General features: G+C 37.6%; 1 protein-coding gene across 1 annotated transcript in view; it reads left to right on the top strand.

Moving 5' to 3' along the window:
- The window catches only part of HDGFL3 (HDGF like 3), an 86,840-nt gene that overhangs the window by 48,428 nt on the left and 25,951 nt on the right, over nucleotides 1–12,461 (top strand). The window contains exons 2-4 of the mRNA XM_043981515.1: nucleotides 5,842–5,918; nucleotides 11,493–11,631; nucleotides 12,084–12,242. Coding sequence (XP_043837450.1) covers nucleotides 5,842–5,918; nucleotides 11,493–11,631; nucleotides 12,084–12,242 — 375 coding nt within the window. The remainder of the gene's footprint in view (nucleotides 1–5,841; nucleotides 5,919–11,492; nucleotides 11,632–12,083; nucleotides 12,243–12,461) is intronic.

Here is a 12,461-nt window from a genome sequence, read left to right as displayed (position 1 = left end):
AAATAAAACAATTATTATTGGTTAGGCAAATTATTATTGGTTAGTAAAATAATTCCAGGTGATACAATCAGAAATTGTAGGTCTTTTTCTTTTATGTTGAATTAGTGTTTGCCTTGAATTATTCAGAATGCTTTATCCAGAAAACTTTCTTTGTAGTATATTTTAGTGTAGATTTCATCTTGTCATCTAAAATTTGTTTCTTTCCTTTATCAGTAGAGTAAAAGATTGCTTTAGACATTGTCTGATTATTACTAATCTAAACTTTAAAGCATCCTCTAATATTTAGTATTGAGCCATGTTCTTTTATAGGCTTTAAAAAACACAAAGTTACTAGCAAGCATGGTGATTTCTAACCTCTAAGAATTATATTCTTGGTAGAAATAGTCTTTTAAGAAACATGGAGTCTATATAGTTATCTGAGGAGTCAAGTGCTTATTATTCATAGTAATGGGAAGTCAGCATGAATAATTGACTGAAGAGAGATTCCAATATTTTTGCCAACGATTTCAAACTCCTGCTCAAACCTTTTTACAGCCACCTTTAACAAATACCGAAATAGATGGGTTTGAGTTTTTATCTCCACTTTTTATAGCCTCTTTGTTGTTGTTCATTTGTTTTCAGTTGTGATGACTCTTTGTGACCCCATTTGGAGTTTTCTTGGCAGAGATACTAGAGTGTTTTGCCATTTGCTTCTCCAGCTCATTTTACAGATGAGGAACTAAGGCAAACAGGGTTGACTTGCTCACGGTCACACAGCTAGATGAATCTTCCTGACTCCAGGACCAGTACTCTATTGATTGTGCCACCTAGCTGTCCCCTACTTGCCTCTACACATACTTTAGTGGGGGTGCTAACATAAGTTATCAAAGGGGTGAGGGAAGTAGGCAGGAAAAAAAGGAACTAAGCTATAAAATAAATGATATCCTGGATAATTAAGTGTTGTCTATCATATACAACTTTAATTTTTAACTCAGTTACTATTGACTGGACTTTGACTTGCCTTTGACTGAACCACTTTATGTATATCTCTATCAGATATTGGATCCCCTGAGAGACAGCTAGTCTGTATAGTGGTTAGAGTGCTTAGTTTTAAATTCAGGAAGATCTGAGTTCAAATCTTAAGATCTTAAATCTTAAATCTTGCTTAAGGTGATGTTGGGCAAGTCACTGAACCTCTCTCAGCCTTTCTTTCCTCATCTGTAAAATGAAGAGGTTGGACCCAATGGTCTCTAAGGTTCCTTCTAACTCTAAATGTATGATTTATGATCAATAGTTTTGGGTCAGGGCAGCTAGGTGGCAAAGTGGATAAAGCACCAGCCCAGGATTCAGGAGGACTTGAGTTCAAATCTGACTTCAGACACTTGACACTTACTACCTGTGTGACCTGGGCTAGTCACTTAACCCTCATTGCCCCACAAAAAAAAAATTGGGGGGGGTCTCCTAAGTAGGAATTCACTCTTTTTAGAGCACTTTCCCCCACCAACTCATGTCATACTTGCTGTCCATTAGAGTTCAGGGTAAAACATTTGCTCTTGGGGCCAAGACTAAGGAATTTATCCTAGAGGCAATAGAGAACCATTAAACATTTTTGAGCAGGGAAATAATGACATGATTAAGCCTATGCCTTACAAAAATTATTTTGGGAGATGAGTGAATAAGTAAATGAATGAATGAGTGGAAAAGCATTTATCAAGCACTTACTATGTGTCAGGCACTGTGGTAAGCACTAGGAATACAAATACAAAATAATTTTGTAAGAACAAAAAGCAAGATTATCTCTAACCTCAAGGAATTTATATTCTAATAAGGAAGACAACACATATGGAAGACTGGTGACCAGGGAGGAGCGCTTTGGACTCTGAAGTCACAGGGATGGTGACTGGAGTCATAGACCGATTGACATGTCCTTTCCAGGAATACAAAATTAACTTGATTACTATTCCCAGAGATAAAAGTGGAAAAAAGCTAAGGGTAATGATATGTGTATGAGAGCAACAGGAACAAAAGTAGGTCAGGTCAAACAAGTTATGGTGAATGAGGGCTGGAATTCAAGTGGTGGTTGTATGAATGGAAGGAAAGGAGAAGAAAACAAATGGGAGAAAATGTAATGGGTGTAGAATTGATAATACTTAGATACCAATTTTAGGATGATGGAAAGTGAAATGTCAAAGATGACTCTAAGGTTACAACTCTGGGTGATTGTAAAGCTGATAGAATCCTTAAAAGAAATATGGAACTTTCCAGAAGGAGTGGGTTTCAGAGGAAAAATGATAAATTCTCTTTGGACAGGGCTCATAGTCTTATGGACTTAGAGCTAGAAGAGACTTTAGAGGCAATTAAGACCAATCCCCTCATTTTACATCTGAGGAAACTGAGAATCAAGGATGTTAAGTGAGTCACCCATGATCACAAAAGTAATAAGCATCAAAGGTGGGATTTGACCCAAGATCCTATGGTGCCAGAGCCCATGTTCTTTCCACTGTATCTTGCTGCTTTCCTTCTGAAGGGGCATGTTGAATTTACCAATGGGACATCTAAGTGGATATATTATAGCTAGAGATATGTGTGTGATGTGTGTGTATCTGTATATAATTATCTATGTAGAGATTCAGTTCAAGGCAATAAGCACTTATTAAGCATCTACTACACATGATGTGCCACACAGGGTACTAGATTCTAGAGATCCAGAACCCAAACAAAAGTCAGTCAGTTATGATAAATCTATAGGAGCTGATAAGATTTCCAAGGAGGCACAGATTGAGAAGAGAGACCAGAAGGGTACCTTTATAGTCTTGTTTGTGGAGCAGAAAATCAATGATGAACCAGCAAAGACTGAAAAGGAGTGAGTGATTAAGTAGCTAGGAGGAGAAATAAGAAAGAACAGTGTTACATATGCTGAAGAGGGAGAGAGAATTCAGGCTCAGGGGCTTGTAAAAACTGCAGAGGGGAAAAGGAAAATGAGACTTGAGAAAAGACCATTGATTTTTAGCAGTTAAAAGATCATTAGTTTACTTTAAAGGGAACAGTTTCAGTACAGTAGTGGGGAAAAAATCCTGGTTGTGAGAGTTTGAGAAATGAGTGTCTGGTGAAGAGGGGGTGGTAAGAAAGAGACAACTCTTTCTGGGAATGTGGCAATGGAATAAAGGTGAGATACAAGAAGAAAGCTTGAAGGAAATGTAGGCTAAAGTGAAAGGTTTTCAAAAGATGGAGGAGTTGTTTACATGTTTATAGGTAGCAGAGAAGGAGACAGTAGAAAGGAAGGGATTGACTCTGAAAGAGGGAAATAATCATTGTAGAGGGAGATAATGGTTTACTAGGTCAAGTTCCTGGTAGAGATGAGAAGGGATAGGATCAAGGGCACAACTGAAAGGAGTTGGCCTTGAAGACATGGAGAAAGGATGCCGCTTCTTTAAAGACCAGGGTAATGAAAGAAAGAAAATATGGAGGCAGATACAGAATTTTGAGGTGTGGGGTAAGGAAGATGAAAGAGTTCCTAGTGGAAGGCTTCAATTTTCTCAATAAATCAATCAAGCACTTTATTAAGTGTCTACATGTGCTAGGTGCTAGGAATAAAAAGGCAAAAACAAAACAATACCTGTTCTCAAGGAGCTTTGACTCTGTGTTAACAACATGAATACAAATAAAGAAATGAAAAATAATTTTGATAGGGAGAGGATATTAACAACTGGAGATCAGGATAGACTTTGTGAAGGAAGTGACGTCTGAGTTTGGTTAGCCCTTAGGAAGAGAAAGATTCCAAAAGAGTCAAGAGAAAGAGGCATTATTAGAACCCAAGAGGGAGAGAATATCAAGAAATGTATCCAATCATTTCGCAAGGTTAAGAAGAATGAGGACTGGGGCAGCTAGGTGGTGCAGTAGATAGAGCACCGTACCCTCAGGAGTACCTGAGTTCAGATCTGGCCTCAGACACTTGACACTTACTAGCTGTGTGACCCTGGGCAAGTCACTTAACCCTCATTGCCCCATCAAAAAAAAAGGGGGGGTGAGGGAGAACTTTGTTAGCCTTAGAGAGAGCAATTTCAGCTAAGTGATCTAGAGACCAGATTGTAAGAGCTTTAAATGCCAAATAAGAGGACATGCAGGGGGGAAGTCAGGTGGCACAGTGGATAAAGCACCGGCCCTGGAGTCAGGAGGACCTGAGTTCAAATTTGGCCTCAGACACTTGATACTTACTAGCTGTGTGACCCTGAGCAAGTCACTTAACCCTCATTGCCCTGCAAAAAAACCAAAACAAACAAAAAAAGAGGACATGCAGATGCTAAAAGGGAAGTGAGAAGAGTAGAACTGGAGGAATACAAACAACTCTTTCCTAGAAGTTTGGCTATAAAACAGAGGAGAAACACAGGATGAAAACTTGAGTCAAGGTTACCTACTAAGAAATAGTTGATGGAATGAGGGGTTCTAGGAGAGAGGATAGTTACAGTAACCATTATGGGAAGGATGACAGTTAATCATGGAGTACTAAAGGAGGACCCAACTGATGTTGAGTAACATGAATTTAATAAAGTAACCAGATTCCAATTTTAGGCAGAATAGACCTATTTTAAGTCTACCTTGTAACCTGAATAGATAGGAAACATCTTACTTTAAGAAAGATATTTTGTTCCCTACCTTATGGAAAGGCCCTCTTGTATTTACTAAGGTATATTGGATCATGGATTAAGAGCTGGGAGGTACCTTAGAGGATATATAGTTTAACATCCTCATTTTATAGGTAAAGAAAGTGAGGCCTAGAGAAATGAGCTGACTTGCCCAAGGTCATCTTTCTGTCATCTGTGAAAAAAAAAGTATGCTAAGTAAATTAGTAATGTAAATAAGATTTTATGTGGTCACATAACCTACTGAAGAAAGCAAAATATTTTAAGTATTTCATTTAAAACACTAGCATTGGTTGCATAAAACATCTATTATGTACAAGTGTTTCTTATATACTCAATAACACAGATTATGCAGGAACACTGGCAGCATTTTGTTGGGCTTAGTTTTGTGGCATCAACGTGGGGTTAGTTCAGGTATATGATTTTATTGATGTAGGGAACTCCTATTTGGGATTTCCTTACATCTACCAGTGAAGATCAATAACTGTTTTAGAACTTAGAATGTTAAAGAGTTACCTGAGAGTTGAGTGATTTGTCCAGGGTGACTCAGACAGAGGGTGGCAGAGATAGGATTTGAAGCCAGTTCTTCATGACTCCAATGATAGCTCCCTCTTTGTTATGTCATGCTGGGTTTGGGTGAGAGTAATAAATTGAAAATATTAAAAATGTAGTTCTTTGCAAACATTCTACAATGCTTGTTTTTTTAATTTATTCAAACTATATTCTCTTCTCCTTTATTCTAAATTAGTGAATTTTAAAAAATAATTTACTAATTAAAATACTTATTTGAGGAAGAGGCTTAATTAGGTGCTTTAGGGTTGGTGGGGGGGATTATGTTTACAGAGGGTCAATATGAAACCTGAGAGAAGGAATGGTGGGGATTTCAAAAGTTTAAGAGTCACTGAGCTGGATGCTAAGTGATCTATCTCAATGACTGTATCTCATTTGAATTTTCAAAAGTGTGACTGAGAATCAAATTGTGACATTGTATTTCTAGCTTCTCAGTGCAGTGGCCTGTTATTCTTTCTCTGGTGTACAATTAAATGGCAACAACAACAAAATCTCAGAGAGTCTAGGAGCAGTGGAACAGTCACTGCTGTTTGAAATTAGTCACAGAAAGAGCAGTGCTCATCATTGTAGTCATCCCTTTATGAGATTCACCTGATTTACACAATTTATCTGAATGGTTGATAACAGCCCTATGTAATTTTATTCTTAACAGATTGATGAACTCCCAGAGGGAGCTGTGAAGCCTCCAGCAAATAAGTACCCAATCTTCTTTTTTGGCACCCATGAAACGTAAGTTAACCAAAATGCCGTATTCTTTTAAAATGAATGTCTTGTCAGATTACAAATTTTGATTTTAATCTGTAAAATATTGTTGATGGATAAGCTACAAATTTACGTGCTATCAAAATCAGTTTGATCAAAACAAAAGAACAATGTCTTTTCATCCGAGTAGACATTTGAAACAATAAATATCTCTATCTTATGACATAAATATCTTTGGTATTGAATGGCCTTAGCTTTTCAGCTAGATATTGGTGATAATGTGAGGACCCTCTGCTAGTGTACATATATCTTGTGTGTACCTCTGATTCTACCATATATTCCAGATAGGTCTCTTGTCTTTTTTTCAAACCCCAAAGACTGGAGTAGCCCTTCCCACTTATTTGGGGTGAACCTATCCCATTCTCATACAGGAGTTTCTCTCTTTCCTGCCCCATTGCTGACACAAGACACAATCTCTTAGTATCACCTCTTCCATCCTTAGAACAAGCAAAGAGTCCTTTATACATTTTTCTAAGGGTTTTGTTGTTGTGGTGGTAGTGGTTGTTTAACTGCTCGTAACTGTAGGAAAACCAGGGAGTAAGAATAATAAATGGGGGCAGGAGTGAATTATGAAGTTTAGATTCTTAATTAGCTTCTTGATTCTACTCCTCTAGCACATTCTTAATTCTTGTCTTGAGAGAAGGAAGCTTTGCCCAGACCTTGTATACCTGAGGCTGCTGCTCCATGATCCTTCTGGAAGGAAACCTGTATCCTAGGTTACCATCTCACCCTTTGCCTGGTAGACCCTCAAGAATAAGACAGATGTAAACACAGCTGCTAATGGTGGACTTTGGGGTATACAAAAGACTACTTGAGATTCTTTTACATCTCATTAGAAATTTCAAACTGCTTATCTATCATAGCTTCCTCTTTTACACACTAGCAAAATTATCTGGGAGCATTTTGCTTGAAATGCTTACCTCACAAGATTGTTGTGATAATCAAATGAAATACTGTACAGGAAGCATTTTGTAAACTTTAAAGTGCTCTGTAAATGTCAGCTGTTGGTATTTTTATTCCTCACCTCTCCCTTCCCTTAACACAATAGAATCATAGACTTTTAGAGCTGTAAGAGGTCTTTGAGATCATCTAGTTCAACCTTTTAAGAAGACATTTGATGGGAAATGATGCTCTAACAAAGTATGTCACTTTCCTTGCTAAATGAAATATGAACCTGTTCCACTATCCAGAACAGGAAGTGAAGCTTTTGCCTCTATTAAAAAATGAATTAAGTATTTCAGGAATCCCTCTGTATCCAAATTTAGTAGCAATCAGAATGCTTTTTATAAGAAATCCTGGCCACGTTTGCCAGAAATTATGATTGCACGTTTTTAAAGCATATACAACTTTCAGCCCTCCCCAGTATTCCCTGTTTACAGAGATCATTATTGTTCAAACTTCGCTTATTAGACTCACACATGACTTGAATTCTTTCCTTAAATATGCTTGCCCCATCCGTGTATGCCACACACCAAGCTGGACTCTTTACTGCTCTTGCTTACCAAATGTGCACCGCTGGATCACCTTGCTTTTCTGCACATCCTTGAAACATTTCTTCTGCCCACATTTATGGTTGCCCCACTTCAGTTCAACATAGGAAAGCTCTTTGGGCAGATCCATTCCCTATATAGGTCAAACCCCATGGAGCTGTACTGTGTTGAGCATTACTTTGGTGCTGCTAGACTGGCTCTGATCTAAAATCTTGTTGATCTTGTCTCCCTAGATAAGCTTCAGTAGATCTGGAGGATAATGATAAAAGAACTCTTTAAGAATCTGAATTTGAGACCTTTGATAAGTCCATGTCTTCAGAACCACATAACCCCTCCAGACACTGCCACTGCTTTGTAAGCCTCATCTTGGTTAGGAGCTTTATGCTGCATTGGTAATTCACATCTTCTTAGGGAGATATTGACATTTTCATCCCATTTTCTACAAACCCTTTACTGATAAGCACTTGATTAGACACAGTAATGTCTAAGAATTCAGAGACAGCTTACAGCTCTGTATTGCAGGTAATGTATGTAGAAGCTTAGTATAGCTTGGGAAAATTACCTCTAATACATACATAGGTACACATGCATGTATGAGGACAGTTAGAGAGATACATAAAATAGTTAAAAGTAAACCCTTGTATGGCAGGTGAGGCAAAGAGCAAATCACCCTCTGTTCCCTTCTCCTTACCATTTTTATATTATAATAATAATAGCTAGCATTTAGATAGCACTTTCTATGTAGCAGGTACTATGTTAAGCTCTTTACTATTATGTCCCATGTGGTCCTCACAACCACCCTGGGAGGTAGGTGCTATTATTATCCCCATTTTACAGATGAGGAAACTAAGGCAAACAGATGCTAATTGACTTGCCTGGAATCACAGATCTGGTAAGAATCTGAGACCATATTTGAACTCGGGTCTTCCTGACTCTACACCTAGCACTCTATCCACTGGGCCCCAAAATGAAAACTAGTTAAAATGAGCATTGAAGGCAGTTTAGAAAGACAACTTTTTAAGGGGAATAGATGTGACAGAGGAGGAGTGTTCAGCCTGAGGAATATGTACTGGAGAAAGGAGAGGGATATTATTACCAAATGGCTGGTTCTCATCCCTTCCCCATCTTTTTACATGCTGATTGAGTGCTTCACATCATTCAATCCATTTGCCCACACCACCTACTTCTCTCCTTAGCCACTGGCTCCCTGTAGTTTCTGTGGCCTGTTTAATTTAATCTCTATCATAATACAGGACTCCCAAGAATACAGAGCCTCAGGGAAGTTTCGCTAGATTTGTCATAAACCAGGAATGACTCCTTGCACAAAAATCCCAATCAAAAGATAAATACGGTAGCTAAGTGAGAGCTTGTGTGAACTAGTAGGAATGAGAGACTGGATGAATAGATACAAAGAATGAAACAATTTCTACAGGCAAGGAACTTGAGGGAGACAATGAATGTATACATGTGCATCTGTGTATATGTATACACACATATAGAATAAATAAAAATGTAATATATTTATTTTCACAGATTTCTCTGAATTCTTCATAATTGCATTCCTTATGGCACAATAATATTCTATTATTCATATACCATAGGCATCTACTTTGTTTCCAATTTCTTGCTGCCACAAAAAGTATTGATCTAAATATTTTGGGAACTTCTCCTTTGTCTTGGGATTAATGCCTAGTAGTAGTATTCCTGGGCCAAAAGAAATTCTGTATATTTTTCAAGGCCCAGTTCATGTTCCATTGGTACTCCAGCACACATTTATCTGTCCCCTGCTCCCAAGTTTCTATAACACTTATAAGCCATACCACCCAATTAAGTCTTTAAATATATTTAAACTTTTGCATTTTGCTGCAGTAGTTGCATATATGTCTGTCTTGTCTTCCCAATTAATTTATAAACTCCTTTAAGCACAAGGATCTATGATGTCTTTTATTTCTTCTGTGTCTCTAATCAGACCTATTGAAGTTCTTCTTTATAAGAGGCATTCATTAAATCTTTTGTTCTATAGCTGCTTAAAAAAAGGCTAACTCAGTTCTTATATTATATCAGGAGAAGCATCGTATCTAGATTATAAAAACTAATATTCCCATTATATACTTTTAACATACTGTCTGGAACATTGTGTTCAGTAATGGGTAATACATTGTTAGAGGAACCATGATGAATTAGAGATTAGAGATCAGGATAGTGATTGATCTGATGCAAACTGTTTTATTGAAGGAAAGTGGAAGGAACAGAAAATATTTAGCCCGGAGGCAGGAAGACTTAAGGGAAATGCGAAAACAATCTTCAAATATTTAAAGAGAAAAAGTGTGTAAAGAGAAAGGTGTATTTTGTGTTTCTCCAGAATGTAAATGAACCAGTGATAGAAATAGGTTTTTGTTCAGTATAAGAAAGAACTTTCTACCAATCAGTCTCAAGTCAACAAGCATTCATGAAGTCCTTACTCTGTACCAGGAACTGTGAGAAAATAAATACAAGCAAGATAAAGACAGGCCCTGTCCTCCAGGAGGTTACATTTCAATGGGGAAGACAAAAACACAGAAAAGGAAGTCTCGAGGAAGGTGCTGGAGAAGACTACAGCTGCCCAGCCTAGTAAGAAGTGAAGAGATGGCTAGTCTGGGTACCCCTCTTTAAATGGAGGCCTGTCTAATTGGAGAGAAGGACCCTAGGGGCAGATAGTGCCTCTGAGCTGTGATTTTCAGGATTAATAATGGTTGCTATAAAAATAATTTCTTCATTGGATGGGAAGTTGGACCTTTCTGGGCCTCAGTTTCCTTATCTGTAAAATGTGCAGCTTTACAGAAAGACAGTTGTTTCTGAGGTCCCTTCTAACCCTCAGTCCTCTGATGCTATGGTCTTTAAATTCTCTTCCAACTTAGAGACTCCATGGTTGGTTAAGAGAGGATGAGTTGTTGGGGGCAGCTAGGTGGCGCAGTGGATAAGGCATCGGCCCTGGATTCAGGAGGACCTGAGTTCAAAAAAAGGGGGGGGGGGGAGTTGTTAGTGAGGAGATCATAGGATGTTAACTAATAATTGATTTTAGTATGTATAATAGAAGTTATTCAGTAGCATTTTGATCTTTTAAGAGCAATGTTTTTCAGTTTCTAGAAATTTTGCGAGGGGATAATGAGTTGATGTATGCTTGATATTTCCTGTTCCATTACATTTTATATCTAGTGTTATTACTCTCTATATTATAAAATTTGGTAGTATGTTAAGAGTCAATGGGCCTTAAATAAACTAAAATGTTCATTAAAATAAGTCTTAAGGAAAGGGATAGGACCTTTGATTTCACCTATATAGGGAAGATGAGATAATTCTACCAATGTAAGTCAGCCCTTCTCTATATCTCATAGCTTATTGAATTACCTAGAACACTGAAGGGTTGAATGACTTGTCCACAGCCACAGAGCCTGTAAATGTCTGAAGGTAAGTGCAACTTGCTTGGATCTTCTTGACTCCAAGGCCAGTACTCTATCTACTATGCCATGCTACAGTAAGTCTCAAGTAGTTGAAAATTTTTTTTAAAAATGGTCGGGGGGGGGGGCAGCTAGATGGTGCAGTGGATAAAGCACCAGCCCTGGATTCAAGAGGACCTGAGTTCAAATCCAGCTTCAGACACTTGACACTTAACTAGCTGTGTGACCCTGGGCAAGTCACTTAACCCTCATTACCCCGCAAAAAAATAATAATAAATAAAAGAAAAAAATGGTCTGAGGCTAGAATTCATCCATCCATTCTTTGAACATCTATTTATTAAGCAGCCATTATATACAAAACACTATGCTAGCCACCGAATGGGGTGAAGGGGTGAGGATGATGTTAAGTGTTAAGGACTTGTTTTCTTAACTTTCTTATAAACTACCTTAGGGTACTTATTTCTTAAAATGTACTTGTTTCCTACCTGACAATTTTTAAAATTAGTATGTACATTGGGTTATTTAAGTGAAAAATGCCTTGATTGTGGTGCTTTTGATGTTTTAGATGTATTACATTTGAAAAGACATTTATATTACCCATGTCTTTTCTGCAGAGCATTTCTGGGGCCCAAAGACCTTTTCCCTTATAAAGAATATAAAGATAAGTTTGGAAAGTCTAACAAAAGAAAAGGATTTAATGAAGGCTTGTGGGAAATAGAAAATAATCCTGGAGTCAAATTTACTGGATACCAGGTAAATAATTTATATTATTTTCCTTCATCTCATCTCTTAGTTTTAGTTTTTATGCTGTAATGATCTTGTGCAGATGTATATTCTTTCTGCTAATTGGTTGATTACCTACTAGGAACACAAACTCTCTACTCCAGAAGACCAGCTAAATGTTTTCAGTAAATAGTGCTCCTAATGTTGTGACTGACTATGACTTTAATGTGCAGGTTTCCATCATCAAAACTTGATTGGTCCCTTCAGAGTTAAAGCTTCTTCATCTGATCATTGATGTTTAAGTGGCCACTGGAAGAAATTCTTTCTGCCAGACCTTTCTCTCCAGAGCCCTAAGAATAAGCCAAGCTGTTTCTAAGTAAAATGCCTAAAGTATAGCCATTTCTTATCACCATTTCCATGTGAGTATGTGTGTCTTTGCTACTTTGCTCAATGTAATTAGCTAATCTTTTATTATTTTTCAGGCAATTCAACAACAGAGCTCTTCAGAAACTGAGGGTGAAGGAGGCAATACTGCAGATGCCAGCAGTGAGGAGGAAGGCGATAGAGTAGAAGAAGATGGAAAAGGCAAAAGAAAGAATGAAAAGGCTGGCTCAAAACGGAAAAAATCATATACTTCAAAGGTTACAGAGGAGCTTTTTCCATTGTTATTAATGTCACATGCATGATAGTCACTTGCAAAATAGAAATCTAGCTTTTTTCCCCCCCTTTCAGTTATCACCTTCCATTGCAGTTGTTATTCCGCAAAAGGACTTGGATTCCATTTAGACGCAAATCTTCTCCAACTCTGAACTTCATTTCTAAATCTACATATATTTATTTTGAATAACTTATGGCTTAAT

Source organism: Dromiciops gliroides, chromosome 2 (genome assembly GCF_019393635.1).
Source record: "Dromiciops gliroides isolate mDroGli1 chromosome 2, mDroGli1.pri, whole genome shotgun sequence".
Taxonomy (NCBI): Eukaryota; Metazoa; Chordata; class Mammalia; order Microbiotheria; family Microbiotheriidae; genus Dromiciops; species Dromiciops gliroides.
The sequence above is the reverse complement of the archived record's forward strand: the minus strand, read 5'-3'. Positions and strand labels throughout refer to the sequence as shown.